The sequence below is a fragment of the Callospermophilus lateralis genome, chromosome 8 (assembly GCF_048772815.1).
Source record: "Callospermophilus lateralis isolate mCalLat2 chromosome 8, mCalLat2.hap1, whole genome shotgun sequence".
In the NCBI taxonomy this organism is placed as follows: Eukaryota; Metazoa; Chordata; class Mammalia; order Rodentia; family Sciuridae; genus Callospermophilus; species Callospermophilus lateralis.
Genome location: NC_135312.1, coordinates 27618416 through 27634253, shown reverse-complemented (window position 1 = coordinate 27634253; position 15838 = coordinate 27618416). Strand labels below are relative to the sequence as shown.

At 36.7% G+C, this 15838-nt stretch overlaps 1 protein-coding gene across 2 annotated transcripts in view; it reads left to right on the top strand.

Moving 5' to 3' along the window:
* Arap2 (ArfGAP with RhoGAP domain, ankyrin repeat and PH domain 2) overlaps positions 1 to 10774 on the top strand; it is a 167253-nt gene extending 156479 nt beyond the window's left edge. For both annotated transcript variants that reach the window (XM_076864252.2, XM_076864251.2), the window contains exons 31-32: positions 3811 to 3945; positions 8449 to 10774. In XM_076864252.2, the coding sequence (XP_076720367.1) occupies positions 3811 to 3945; positions 8449 to 8832 (519 nt within the window). In that variant the 3' untranslated portion in view covers positions 8833 to 10774. The remainder of the gene's footprint in view (positions 1 to 3810; positions 3946 to 8448) is intronic.
* Positions 10775 to 15838: the final 5064 nt, after the last annotated feature.

The window sequence follows — 15838 nt, the reverse complement described above, 5'->3', positions numbered from 1 at the left end:
CTGCCCCATGGAGTCCGTGGCCTTTTGCCAAGTACATACTCAGTATTTCTAAAATAGGAAAGAGGAAAAGATGACAAACAAGTAGTCAGATAAAAATGCAGATGGACATCACTGTGATAAAATAATCTGAATGATTATGATAAAATAATCTGAATGAAGTGGGAGGAAGAGAAGATAATAGGGCCAAGTGTTTGGGACAAGGATGAAGAAAGACATGAGGAGCAGGGAGGAAAAGAAGAAGAAAATATGACTGAGATAGGAGGGCCCTCGCGGAGAAAAATTCTCAGATTTTGGCTTTTTGACTAGATGACAGGGGAGCTGAGATCTGTCTTAAATGCGGATGGGTCATCCAGTATTAAAAGGGGTCATTCTAAGAGCTGGGATGTATCTTAATGGCAAAGCACTTGCCTCAAATACACAGAGCCCTGGGTTTGAGCCCCAGTTCCAAAACAGAAGACAGAGGGCTCATTCTAAGGACAGGGGCCAGCACTGTCCTGTTGCAGAGATGTTGTCATGTCTCATTTTATTCCATAAAGAGGACTGTGCAATGGAAGATATAAGGAACAAGGAACGCAGAGACAGATCATATTTAGTAGTCCCTGTTTTAAGAGTATCAGAGATGTATGGTGAAATTAAGAGTTCGGTTTGGGTCACATGAAATCTGAGATACCTTTAGATACACAAATGGAAATGCAACTTGGGTCAAAAACTCTCAGGCAAAAGTTTGGGGCTGAAATGTAAATTTGTGATTGTACAGAAAGCTGTAGGATTGGATGAGGTAACAGAGAGAAAGGGCTAAGAGATGGAGAGAGCATGGAACATTGTGAACTTCCAAGGTAAAGCAGGCTAGATAAAAACAAAGGAAATAAGGAGGGGTGAGAGGAAGAAAAGCAGGTACTAGATACAAAAAGTCTGACAGGTAATTTGCTGTGGAGATCATGATGTTGTGACCAGGTAGGAAGAAGAGATCAAGGTAGGATTGGGGGTTTCCCTTTGTCTTTAAGATAGGAGACTATCTATTTAATATATATGCTGATGGAGGATATCCAGTGATTGAAAAATAAGCTGACAGAGGAGGGAAGAGATTTGAAACCATGAGAGGCCCTGGGCAGACATGAAGCACTGTGGTCATGTGCACGGTTGTTCATCAGAGCCTAAAAATCATTACTCAACAGTGTGGCACACTTTGTTCTCAAATTATTGACGACACATTCTGGTCTACTGAGCAATTATAGATAGGACTGGAACAAGGCTACTCAAAATCAGAGCAAATGAGCAAATGCTAAATTACAAGGAAGAAGTTACAGATGCAGGGAGATCAGTACATTTTGTGGTGGCAATAGTATATTCTTAAGTGATTCTAATAACTTTTAAAATGAAATCAGCAAGTACATAATTTGTACAGCAGGTAAAGCTATTAGGAAGGTGGAGAAAAGTGGGGAAATAATCTGTAGAGTGTGCAGAAGTCAGTTGTCCTGCACCAGAACTCCAAGGTACTTTCTAGCTGCTTTCTGGAAATTTAAGGCTAGATTTAAAGTGAGATGAAGCTACAGAATAATCTTCTGCTTTTCCTCCATCAACTAGCAGACACCCAGAAATTAGAATTATGTTTAGGTTTGGGGCTTTGCAAAATAAAGTATTATAGAATTAAGCATGGGGCTTAAAGATGATTTATAAGGAAAAGAGAGTTTACTAATTCACCATGAAATTTGAGTCAAGCAATGAAGGAAACAGGAAAAAAAACATGGAAGAAGAATGTTGGTGAATGGATTAGAAGTCTCAATGAGTCAAAAAAACAATATTTACATTGAATGAAACAAAGCTGAAAAGATGGGGAGGTCAAGTTAGAAAGTGAGAGGCAGAAGTGGAGTATGATCAGTATAACAGTGAGAGTATGATCCTCAAGTGTATAATCCCTGTTGCATGACTTTTGAAGTCACTTACCAATAGCTATAAATGTTGAATAAGAACTTTTCACTCTGACCTAGGGATTTCTGCTTTCCCCAAATCATCATTTAGCATACATTTTATATATCAGCAATTTGAAAAGTTACCTAAATTCCTTCTCTAATAGATTTCTCATAGTTTGACATGTTGAGAACAACCTCATTACATAATATCAAAGTTAATTTTACAATGTTTGGGACCATGACATAAAAACAATCCCAGTGGCAGTCTGAGGCACAAGGATTGCAAGTTCAAAGCCAGCCTCAGCAACTTATGTCCTAAGCAACTTAGACCCTGTCTCAAAATCAAGAATAAAATTGGACTGGGGATGTGACTTGGTGGTTATGTGCCCCTAGGTTCAATCCCTGGTACCAAAAATAAATTTAAAAATAATAATTAATAACAACATGAAGTGTATACCTTTTTTCTGATTGAAATACCGTACCATCTGCCATTACAGATTTGCTGAATCAAGGTAATTACTTCACTAATATTCAAAGGTATATATTATACATAAACACTAAGTTTAATAACAGTAGAACTTAACACTGTAGAATAATTGAAGATTAGATGAAATGGTACATGTTTATTGATAGGCACAAAATCTACCAAGTGGGCTGGGGATGTGGCTCAGGCGGTGGCGCGCTTGCCTGGCATGCGTGCGGCCTGGGTTCGATCCTCAGCACCGCATACAAACAAGGATGTTGTGCCCGCCGATAACTAAAAAATAAATATTAAAAATTCTCTCTCTCTCTCTCTCTCTTTCTCTCTCTCTCTCTCTCTCTACCTCTCTCTCTCTTTAAAAAAAAAAAAAAAATCTACCAAGTAAGCCCATCAATGTAAATTAGCTACTTTAAAGGGCACACAGTATGTATTTCTAGAAATCAATTCTTTGTTATAAAATAATGCATTAAAATACCAACTGCAACATAAGAACAAGAACTTTAACAAATGATGAAAACAAAGAGGAGGCATTTTGCTATATAGTTCACCAAATGTTTTTTATTTCACCAAAGCATCTTTAAACTTCTCATTTTGTAGTTGGTATTCTGTACCAACTACAAATTGAAAAATCAATTTGCTTTTCCCAATTTTTAAAAAGTTAATCTACCCTGAGGAGTAGAAAAATTCTTTACAGATTTTTCTTTTATATGTATATCTCAAGGATTAATCATTCAAAAGCTTATATTTTTACCTGTGGACATTTATCCCCTATTGCAAAATTAACTTTTCTCCAGTCATATCTATAACTGTTTAGTGGGCTAGAATGTATAGTCAATAATTTGAGAACAAATGTGCCACACTCTCTGTTGTACAGCTATTTTCAGTATAAATGTCTGTGTAAACAGGTAGCATTTCTTCAAAATTCAATTAGATAAAAAAGTAACATTTTTCAAAAGGTCATAAAATAAGGGTAATTTCTCAGATATCCACGCCTTAGGTTGATTCGGGGATGTAAAATCAAATTGTTTTTACATTAAGATCACCTTTGGTGTTAGGGAGAAAATAAATGTATAGCTACTTTTATTACAGGATCTGGAAATATAGACAAGTGTATTATTTTTCTATTACAAAGAGATTTGCCAGTTTTCTCAAATATTTTCCCCCATTTGGCTTGGTAAGTAGTACGGAAAGCATGAATTTGAAACTTAGAAATTGAACTGAGACCTCAAAGCTCAGTTCACTTAAGAGTTTCAGGTCCTCGAGCCATGTTGCTGCCAGAGTCAACATCATGATTACCAGTGGCATTCTCATGGAGGGCAGATCGCTTGATTTGGATGTACAGAAAAGTAGCCAAGTCACTAACACGGGGTACTGCACGACAAAAACACACACCAACAGCATGAACTCGTGTTTCCACAGCATGAAGATGACATATGGCCGCCAGCTGGAAAGGAACGGAAAAGGTCAATAACCAAAAATCCCAAGATTGGAGGTTTACCTCTGATTCCGATTCAGCAAGAGGCAAATGCAACCCAAGCCCAGAGAAGCTTTGAGGTGGGTCGGGATTTGGGTTGTCTTCTATTAGCCTAATGGATTTGTTTTTCTATCTTTGAATGTGACTAAGCAGGTTAAATATTTCCTTGACCTCAAAAGCGCAGTAATAATCACTTCAAAAAATAGAATAACAACTATATACACGAAGAAAACATCATGAATAACTGCGCTGGTCATGTTTATGTCACTGACCAGCCAGTTATGTATGTACAATGTCACTTATTACTTTTATCTCTGAGTAGCCAAGCAATTTAAATATTTGCATAGAAATTCTGACGATAAAATAACTGTCTGAATTTGGACTTAAAAACTTACTTATAAAACCCTTAGAGTGAGACCATGGCAGAAAATGTCCAGAGCTTGGTAACTAGATTTACTAGTGACATAACCAAGTTCCAGGGGTTTGAGAACCCATGGGGTGTCTTACCTAATTTAAGGAACTACAAGATGACCCCCGAGCATCAATAAAGAAAGACTTGGCATTTTTCATGAAGGCTGCTATTTGTTTTCTTTTTCATCTGGAGAGATAGGAAAGTGCAAATAATGTCAGTCTTGACATGAAGTGTGGTTCTTCAGGGAAGAACATAGGCTCTTTATTTCCAAAATTCGTCAGCCACTTTGGGACTAATGCATGTCTTTGTACCTTAATCGAGTTCTTCAAAGCAAAGAGAAAAACATTTTATCTTTTTGAGCTTAAAATTGGGATTAAGCTATTTGAATCTCTTGCCCTCCAAACAGAAATCATCTTGGAAAGACTCAAGGCACTTGAACCTAATGATCAAGTTTTTTCAAAGTTTTTCCATGCACAAAAACGAACTTGAACATTTATCCCACTGTAATACTCCTTCTCTAAAAGACAAAGGTTTGTCCTTGGTTGCATTACTTGGTCCTGCTCCGCTGATGGAAAGAATTAAGTCTCCGAAAAATTATGACCTTGTTTCCTCTAAGCATATATAAATAAGAGAGAGAGAGAGAGAGAAGAGAAGGGAAGAAAGAATAATAAACCACACTGCAGAGCTAAAGGCTCCTTAAAAAAATCTAGAATCCTAATGTTTTAAGGGTCACATTCCATAGGAATCCAGGACAGAGGACACAGGTTGCACCAGTGGCACTAACATAGGGAGTGCATATACCCTACAGGGACCCTAGCTTCTCCTGGCATTGCCTTAAGATCAGTTATGAAACAAAGCAAAAAAGAGATTTTTAGGGTAAAAAAATACATTGACATCCAGTGTTGGTGATGATTACACATGTTAATTTATTACATAATCCCAAATCTAGAATTTTAGAAATAATTTTCTAACATGCTTAAGATCAGGAAACTGACAAAACTATGAAAAAAATTGTTAAAAGTTCTTAAAACAGGGGGTGGGTGGTTCAGTGGTAGAGCACTTACCTAGCATGCATGAGGCACTGGGTTCCATCCTCAGCACCACATAAAAATAAAATAAAAATATTGTGTCCATCTAAAACTAAAAAATATTTTTAAAAGTTCTTAAAACAATTCCATGCAATAGTAATTGGTGGAAAAGTTTCTGAATCACAGTAAACTAAACTTTTTTGTAAATTTAGTAATTATGGTGTTTTGTTGATTTGACAAATTTAGCAGATATTTTAAAAATTCTCTAGTGTTGGGGAAAGCACTGAAACTCACTTTAAAAGGCATTTAAACAACATTTAAAAAACAAAAATTATTTTCCCGTGAACCTTAAAAATGTTTATTATAGAATGAGATTAGATTCATCCAAATATGTAAGAAAATATATTTATAAGATGACTAACCATTTTTGACATTTTGTTAAAAATAGAAAGTGACATAAAAGGACTAATATATTCATCAGAAAAAAAATATATACCAAGGGATATACAGAGGGAGAATTATTTTTCAATACAAGCTGTTGGCAGGTTAATACATTGGTTGACTTGGATTGCCTGAGGTTTTTTGGAGAGGTGTATGATAGTACCTCATTCAGGCCTGGAGGGCTTCCTGGAAGTAGTGATTTCTAAAATTAATTATGTCAGTGAGCAGAGAGCCAGGTGAAAAGTGGGGGTGAGTAAATTATTGGCAAAGAAATCACCCATAGAGGGGCAAACAGTGTCCAAGAGTAAACATTAGAAACTCCCTGTGGCACTATAGCTTTGTGTTCTCTGTTTATCTGGAAGCATGTGAAGGTAATTAAAGTTCCTACTCTCTAAGGTAGCTGTGATAATTAAATAATAATATGCATGAGAATTTATTAGAATAGCACCTGGCATATGGTTATCATATGTTGATACAAGAAAATAAGAACTTGGAAGACAGTATGGGATAGGTTTCAAAATTGCCATTTATAGCTGGGCACAGGGGTGTGGTCTTCTAGTCGTGGTGACTCAGGAGGCCGAGGCAGGAGAAGTGCTTGACTCCAAGAGTTATACTGCCCCCTGTCAAAAAAAGTCACTCCTTTTTAAAATTATATCAGTAAAACAAAAATAATGAACCAGTAAGCATGCTACAGTGAAACGGAGATAAGTCATCTAGAGTTCCATCCATCCCTTTCTCCTACATTACCTTCCTGGTCTTCCTGGAGGATTTTGATGTGCTAAAAAGAAACACATCAATCAGGCCAGCCAGGGATCACATTCCAAACTCTCACTTATGTGACTTTGGGCCAGTTGTTTCTTCTTTGAATTTCTATTTCTGCATCTTAAAATGTAGATCATATACTTTAAACTGCAAATAGTCATATAAAACTTAAAGCATTGGGAACTTAGTGATATGATTTATGTTTTATAACATGGCTATTAAATATTTATATCATGAATATTATTACTGCAGGTTTAGTAATAAAAAGTCATTTAAAAGAGTTTGTACCGGTAATTTGTATATGCTGGCCATATTTCTTTTTGGTATCATAGAACACCCATAATCATGCATCTCTGACTTTAGTGGATTTAATATATGAGTGCCTCAACTAAAACCCTGTGAGTGATTTGCTCTGAGAATCCATTCACTGCCCAGTGCTCTGGCTTTGACAGTAGACACTGCTCTCTGCAGCTGGGGGAGAGAGGCTCCATTTCTCTCAACACTGTGTGACACAGGCTCATGCTGCCTGGAGCAAGCCACCTGGTGTTTACCTACTTGTACATCTTATCTGTCTCTTTTTAAATTATAAATATCTTATCTTCTAAGGACAGTATGCACATAAATACTGCCCTTCATTCCTCAATACCGGCGCCCTTGGTTTTCTGACCTTACAACATGCACATCCCTCTAGCACACAGAGTCTGATTCATGTAAAGCACTCATGGTTTTCTCTACTCGCAACTCTCCCATCCTCTGACTTTGAACAGGTCACTTCCACTGTATTCCCAGCAAAAGGTCATACATTGTTTAGGCTGATATTAAATTTCAGCATTATATGTGTTAATAATGCTTGTGCCCTACATTCTACATTTGAGGGTGTACCAGAGTATTTCTGATGGTGGATGAAAGACAATTGGAACTACTAATGTGATACACAAAACTATATCTTATACTTGCTTGGCTTGTGGTCCCCTTAGGGAATCCAGAAATGTTCTATACACTAGGTATTGCACAGCCACAGGTGCCCTGAATGCTAGTTTTAAAAGTCCACCTTTGTTCTGTTGCAGTATACATCTTGTTACTTGTATGACCTTGCAGTTTCCCAAATGAATGTGCTCTCTCATGCACTGATATAGAAAGATTTCTAAAAATGTACCTGGTGCAGTTGAACATGCCTGTAATCCCAGCATTCAGGAGGCTGAGACAGGAGGATCCCAATTTCAAAGCCAGCCTCAGCAACTTAGTGAGGCCCTAAGCAACTTAAGGAGACCCTATCTCAAAATAAAATATTTTAAAAAGGGGAATGCTGCAGATGTGGCTCAGTGATTAAGCATCCCTTGGTTCAATTCTCAGTACTGAAAAATCAGTTAATTTATAAAAAACATACCTGGGGTATTCTAATAGTCATTATATGGGGGAAAAGGTTTTACTAGTCACGTAGAATAAAATAAGGGAAAAAAGTAAATCTAATTTCTCTGCCACAAAATTTCTTAAAATCTTTAATATGCTATTATGTATTGTGAATCTCGAAGAGGGGGCTGCAGTGCAGAGCACCTCTGGCTCACATGACCAAAAAGAACACTTTTCCCCTTGGACCCACAAGTACCATACTCTGTGGACTAAGAATGCATGCACAGGCCATGAGCAGAAATGAGTTGGAAGAGGCCAGTTTGAAATGAGAATCAATTTGGATAGCTAGCCTGTTATCTTTGAGATGGTATGTTAAATGCATGTTAAAATGAATTTCCACACTCTATATTTGATTTTGTAGCTCCAAGATGAGTATATAAATTCAGATACGCCATTTGTGTCAAAGTAAAATTAGACCTACATCCTAGAAATAAGCTCTTATATAGAAAGCATCAACTGCTATGTGGAACATATTTCTTAAACATCAGTCATGCCAAATCTTGCTTTCCTATGGGACATTTTATTTTTAGAGTGCAAAAGCAGAACTTGAAAGGCTGCGGCTCAGTGAAAAGCGTGACAGAGAGTTCATGGACCCTAGCTTGAAGGACAGAGCCTCCATCGTGGCCCAGTGCCTCGAGCACAAGGAGGATAAACTTCGAAATCGCACCAGAAAACACCGGAGTTTCAACTGCCTGGAGGACACAGAGTCCGAGGTTCCACGTGGGCACCAGAAAGGCCACAAAGGCCTAAAGACACTGGGGAAGACCGACGATAGGAATAGCAAAGCTGCTTTGGACACGGATCATAAATTGCCATCAAAGGTCATTGAAGAACTTAGTGTGGTTCTACAGCGGTCAAGAACCCTTCCTAAAGAGTTACAGGGTGAACAGATTTTGCAGAAAGAAATTAAATGAATTGTCTAACAAATTATTTTTTTAAATATTGTATACAGTGTTTGTGTCTAAATCAGAAACCAAATTATAATTCCTGAAAGTTTGTCTATGGTAAGTTTGTCTCTATTTAAAAAATCTCTGTAGGTATACTCAGACATTAAAAGAGTATTTTAAAATATGTATATATGTGATGAAGTGTAAGATTAACCTTACTTTGGTCTGAACAAAGCTTGTAAAGTTCAATTGTGTTAACCTGTGTAAGAAGGCGCTGGGTTACTTTAAATGGTCAACCCTTTTAAGTAGTTATCTAAGTGGAATAATTTATGAGCAGAAATCTCAAACTGTACTGTATTGTATAAAATGCTGTGTTTAAATGAAGTCTATGAAACTATCTGTAACATATCTTGCACTTTGAGAAACCTTGTATATTGTTACCATATGCTTTTAGGTTTACATAGGGTCCGCCTTAAGGTAGCGAATTGAAAAGGGGAAGAATTCATTTTCATGACTGTCTAACAAACAGCACTGGGCTTATTTTTAAAAAGAGGCAATAACTTAACAACTGTTCTACCACCCAAAGGGGTAGCCTAAGATTTATACTAGTTCACTAAGGACCAGACCTTGTTGATGAGAAATTGCTTGTTATGAAGAAAAGCTCATTGTCTAAATATTTTCCCAGAGCTAATATTCTCAGCCAGCTGAAGTGATTAATGGTGGTGTTATTTATGGTGTTAGTGAACCAGCCACAGCATACTTTCACTACACTCGAGTTGTTTGTCAGTGGCTACTAGGAGGAGACTTAACACTGCAGTGGAGGGAGTACGTTGATAGGCCTGGCAGGGATGTCATTTGCACTGTTGCTGTAGGCAAGCAATATTTTAGGGTTTCTAACTGTATTTTTGGTACGAATGAAATTCACCCTTAGTCTTTTTGCTGTTGTTGTTTGATTTTCTGTTACTTTCTGAGATTGTAATATCTTTCTCTGTGTTGTCAGAATAAACTGGAAGTGTACAATACATGGCCACTTTGAGGAAGGGGGATAGTTTAACTTGACTACATGTTTGCAGTACTTGACTACCAGTTCACATTCCATCAGTCTGTATTTTTTCCCCCTTTTAATAAAACAGTGGTCTTCTCCCTGTGCCATGAAACTGACAAAGCTCTTGGTTTTTGTTTTCACATAAAGATTAGGCACAAAATTGGGAATTTTCCTAAGATAATACTATCTTATAGTTCTTACGGGCAGTTCATTAGTTTCTTTCAAGTTATATTAGGATTGATGAGGTTTTATGAAAATTTATTTATATAGCTATGCTTTATTCTTAGTAATTCTTCTTTTCTTCTTGTATTTTTTTTGGGGGGGTTCCTATCTGAATTTGTGTACAAAGACCCATTTTCAGTTACTCCATGTAGAACAATAATGTGCTCTTAAATGCTGTGACTGTCTTCACTGTAAAATACTGACCACTTATATTTGCTGGGGATAGAGTAGTTTACCATGGACAGATGGTATTTATTCTTTAAATCCAAATAAATTGGAATTTTTTTTAAAAAAAAGTAAATAAAACTGCAGGGCAGTTCATAGATAGGTGGCACTATTGGAAAGAAAAAGTAATTTTAAATAAACTATTATTTCTAATAAATAATATATTTCATGACATAAAGAGGCATGTGGAAATTAATATATTTGACAGTAATGAGCAATGGGAAAGTGTCTGGAGTATTTACCTGCCTTATCTGAATTTTTCTTGAAATTTGAACTTAAAAGTCTAATGACTTCCAGTTTCTTCTCCTTTCCTGAACTGTTGTCTTTGGTTTTTCAAGTGTAAGAGAAAATGGCAACATCTCATTTATTTTGAGTAAATAATGAAAATTGATTTACAGGTCCCCTTGAATGTGACTGGTCTTTCTCCAGTATTTTTAGAATTTAAAGGTTATTGCGAAATAAATCAAATGGATTATCTGTTCTTTTTTCCTTTTTTAAAAAAATTAATTTATATTTCAAGCTGTTTCTATCATTTTCCCAAACATCAACATGAATGCTTTATTTTAAATTAAGCCTATATAACACAAACAGAAGGCACTCTGTATTCTGTAATTAATTATTAGCGATAATTTTTAAGTACTTGATTTCCAAATAGATCTTTACCTGATGATTCATCAGAATGTCATGAAGAACTCAAAAACAAGCCAAAGGGATTGAAGCAAAAAAAAAATATATGGCTTATGCTGATTTTCCTGGCTCATATGAAAAATTTTAATTATTAAATATGCATGAAGTGTGTATTGCAAAAGGAAATATTTTTGAAACTGCATCAGATATATTCAGACAGGTTGTAGTGTGCTTTTTCAAGTTGATAATCACTCCATGGAGAAGATTATTGAAACTTGTACTATCTTATCAAAATTTGCATCAAGATTTGTATGTTGTCACTCACTCAAACTTCACTCAACATAAGACAGAATCAGGTTTAAAATGTGAACTATTTTTCTGTTACATAAGCAATTATCACATTTATATCTAATCATCAGGAAACAACACAAAAAGAATCTTACAGGTTACTAAAGTTCATCTTTTTAAAGACTTTATTCTAATTTGTTATGTATGACAGCAGAATGCTGTCATATTACACTTATAGAGTGCAAACTTTCATCTCTCTGGTTGTACACAAAGTTAGAGTGTCACACTGTTTGTGTCTTCATACATTAAGGCATAGAATTTTTTTCTTTCAATAATTTTTGTTTAAATAGTTCTAAGTTATATTGCATATTATCTTCCATGGCTTCTATATGTTGAATGTAAAATTTTTAATAATTTAGGTATCTACAAATTTTAAAATTTTCTCAATTATATGAGTAATTCAGAGCCCCAACATTATTTGTTAAGTGGAAATGATTATGCAGTAGTGATATTATACCAGATTATAGGCTGAATTATCTTCCCCCCAAATTCATATATTGAAGCCCTAACTTGCAGTACCTCATAATGCAACTGTATTTTGTGACAGGTCCTTTAAAGAGTGACTCAGTTTAAAAGAGGTCATTAATATGTGCCCTAGTTCATTTTGACTGGTGTCATAAGAAGAGGATATTAGCACATAAAGAGACACAAAGGATGCACACCCAGCAAAGGAAGGATCATGGAGGACACACAAGAAGGTGGCCAATTACAAGCCAAAGGAGCAAGGAGAGAAGCCTTCAAAGGAACAATTCCTGCTGACACCTTCATCTTGGACTTCTCACCTCCAGTACAATGAGAGAATAAATTTCTGTTGTTTGACCTTCCCAGTCTGTGATGTTTCATTATGGCAGCCCTAGAAAACCAATACACTACATTTTTGTGTTCATCTGTTTATACTGACATCTGAGCAGAATACTCCCTGCCATCCCAAAGCATTAGTCCTTGTACACTTGTCCCAAATCTCAGAATACCTTTGTATGTCAGTTACAGTTATAATGATAAATGGAGGATACAAAACACATGATGACACGTGACTGCTTAGAGGTCATGTAGATAGTTAACTTGAACACTTTTAAAATCATACAGCCTGGCCAACCCCAAATTGTAGTGCAGCAAAAGTTACAGTTGGGAGCTGCTTTCCAAAATTCAAATTGTCCGATACCAGGAACTCCTATTCCAGTTCAGTAAAGATGTTTAACCCTATACAACATCTGAGAAAGAATATGGTCAATCCATTTAAAGTACAATCAAAGACATGTTTAATTAAACAGCTGAGCAATGAAATAGACTAAAGAGGCAAAAAGTCAATTCATTCATCCAGGTGAACCAAAACATGATCCTGCAGTCTACAGCAGACAGGCCATTACATACTTCATCAAATAAAAGTGATAATCACCCTCTCACTGGAGAACGTCTCATCTGCCTTTCCAGCTATTGCTTCATTTGTCTGCTTCACTTTCTTTTTCCCCCTCCCATTCTCTCTTGGAACCTCTTCATTAAGCCTTTTCTTTCTTTACCCTAATGGTTCTTGGCAAGGGCAGAGCAACCTTATGATCTACCTTAATGGACACTGTGGACATGCCATTGTGTTTGACAGGCTATTGTGTGTGTTAACAGTTCACAGTTAGTCACCCCTCTTTTGTGTGATGTCTCCTAGTATTCCTCTCCCGGACACTATTGTCATGGCTTTCCTCCTTCCCCACTAGTCACTCTAATTAGATCTTCTTCTAGAAAGCATAACTCCTTAAGGACTCCACCTGGTCACCTAGCTGTGAATGCAGTGCATCTTCCTACCATCCTGTTTTTCAATCTGTTTGAGAGGTTTCTGTCCATGGTAACTTGTCTTCATTGTTTTGGGGCCTGTGATGAGGCAGAACTTTATGTTGGGAAGCTCATGGTAGAGCAAGTCTGCTCACTTTATGGCAACTGGGAAGAAAAAAGAAGAAAGGGGAAGGGTCCAGATATCCCCAGTGACCTAGTTTTCCTTCTATGAGGATCCCCCTTCCTGAAGGTGTCACCCTCTCTATATCATCACTGTCTGGGGACTAAGACTTCAACACTTCACATTGGGAGATGTTCAGGATTCAACCGTAGCACAAACCCATTGATCACCAGGCTGATTCACATATCTACCTAGGTTTCCCACTGGCATCTCCTATATGCCGTGTCTAAAGCTCCTTATCTGCACCTTAGCCTTTCCATTCCATCCTTTCTTGTTCCTTTTCAAGGTTTTGGACACAGAGAGATTTTTGAGCAATATTTAGTTAATGAGGGGGCAGAGCTGGCACTTGAACCCATGCAGTCTAGATTAAGTGTGGATTTAAAAGTGTTCTAATGTCAAAACGTGCACAGGGTAGAGGTGAATGTGATGATTTGTATTAAATTAAAACAGATCAAGGGTGTGTCTTTTAATTTCTAAAGTACCTGCTGAAAGAACATGTGATACTTGTCTTTATAGATCTTTATTAGTAATCCAAAAGATCAAGCTGATACCAATGAAGTGATAGATATAAGGCCAAATACATCAGGAACTGCATAAAATGCAGAATAAAGAATTTCAAAATTAAAAGCGTACAACAAAACCTGTATTCAACTTTCCATAGACTAATGTTAACTGTAAAGAAGGTATTGAAAATAAGAGCTTGAAGAAAATATGAATATAAAGAAAGCCGGTGTCCCAAAACAGGAAGCATTACTTCAAATAAAGGTAAACATTTCTTATACAAAAGAGGTTTTTCTTCCAGGGAAAAGCTCTTTATATCTCCAACCCAAATATTAAGCTACAAGGTTGATGCTGTAAGGTTCTAGAAAGCGCTGACGACAGCCTAAATAACTCTGGGTACGCCTCTGCCTGTCCAGTGTCTCACTCCACACATCCTACGAATGATGACCCTGATGGAAGGATTTTTATATTCATATTGAAAATAGTGCAGAACTTATTAGCAGTAACATTCTTAAGTAAATTTGTATTAATCCTATTTCTCAATCATTTTCTGTACAGTTGCTCAGTTACTTAATAATAATAGTGACAATCCTTCAATGAAATATAGTTCTTTGACTGATGAACTTAGCCTTTGCTACCAAGTAGTTTATCAGGCTTGTTCTGTCACATGGATATGATTCTAACTATGCACCAACTCATGTCTCTCTCTCTCAAATAAAATGGTGGAATTAATTTATAATAGTACCTGAAAGAGAAGGTTTAATCAGTCATTTCCCCACTCAATAGGGTTGCCAAGTTGAATAAGGAAATTAGACTTTCAATATTTTAGAGCAAATTAGAAATCACACATTTAACATGATAAATCAAATTCCTAGAAATGTGATGGTTCTTATAAGTAGGATTTTTGCAAAACATAATAACTTATTTTACTCCATCTCATGAGCAATGGTGTGTGTTCATAGGGCAAGGAACAATGTGTACATGTTCCAGATCAATCAGAACTTTTCCAAGATTTTATAATCATATTGCAAAGTTACCAGGACTGAAGTATAAGCATGTAGTTAGGCAGAGATGAGCAGGAATATGAGGCCTTGGCCAGTAATTGACTCAGATGTTCCTGTCTCCTGCCATATTCTGGAAAGAAGTTTGATGCTGTCTCCCGTAGATTCACAAACATATTATGTTCACAAAGTTATGCATGTGACCACGAGCAGCTCTGAGGATCAGTTGACTGTTAAATGACCTTCCACCAATGGCATCGGTCCAGAAAGGGCAAAATAACCCAAATATGCAGTTGCATGCCTCAGATTCCACACAGCGAAGGATTGTGACTTCCCCCAAATGTGCAGCAGCTCCACACACCATAGATCCCAAAGAGGCATGGCTACCTGCCACACCAGGTTTCATACCACTGCAGGTTGCCATCCCCTCTCCTAACAGAACACAGAAAGTGTTGGGCACATTTTGGACCTTAGCAGATCTTCCTGCCCAGCTCACTTTCCCTCCCTTTCCTGCCCCTGGCAATAAATGTGCTCTAATTACCATCTCTGCCTTGCCGTCCTTCTGTTTCTGAACCAGAGTAATTGACCTTATCTTAGGCATTACACCCAAAGTGCAGGAATTAGCCCACGGTGGACTATCAACCTCGGCATCAGATCCTTCTTTATGAGGTTTTACTGAAATGACTGAACCTCATTCAGTGACATGTCATAACTATGTCTACAGAGGAATTCAAAAGCTTTAAAAATTAATCTTAAAAGCATTCATTCAACCAATAACATTGAAATATAAGAGTTTAAATGATTTCTGTGAGTTGACTGTTCAAATGACAATAAACACTGGGTGTAATTGCATATATTAAAAGATATAATCTGCAATCAGTTAAAGTCATTAAAGTTTAATTGTAAATTTCTAGCAATGCACATTTTAAATCTGCAAAATAAACTCCTGCACCAATCATTACAAAAGGTCTTTCTAGTAGCCTATAGGCCCTAGGGGATTTCCTGTTATGCCCCAGGACAAAGTGTTTGGCAAATATTGCTTCTGTGACTACATATATGTGACCAGTAATAAACCTGACACGTAGTGAAATTTATTTGCATAATTTTGATAAGTGTTTATGT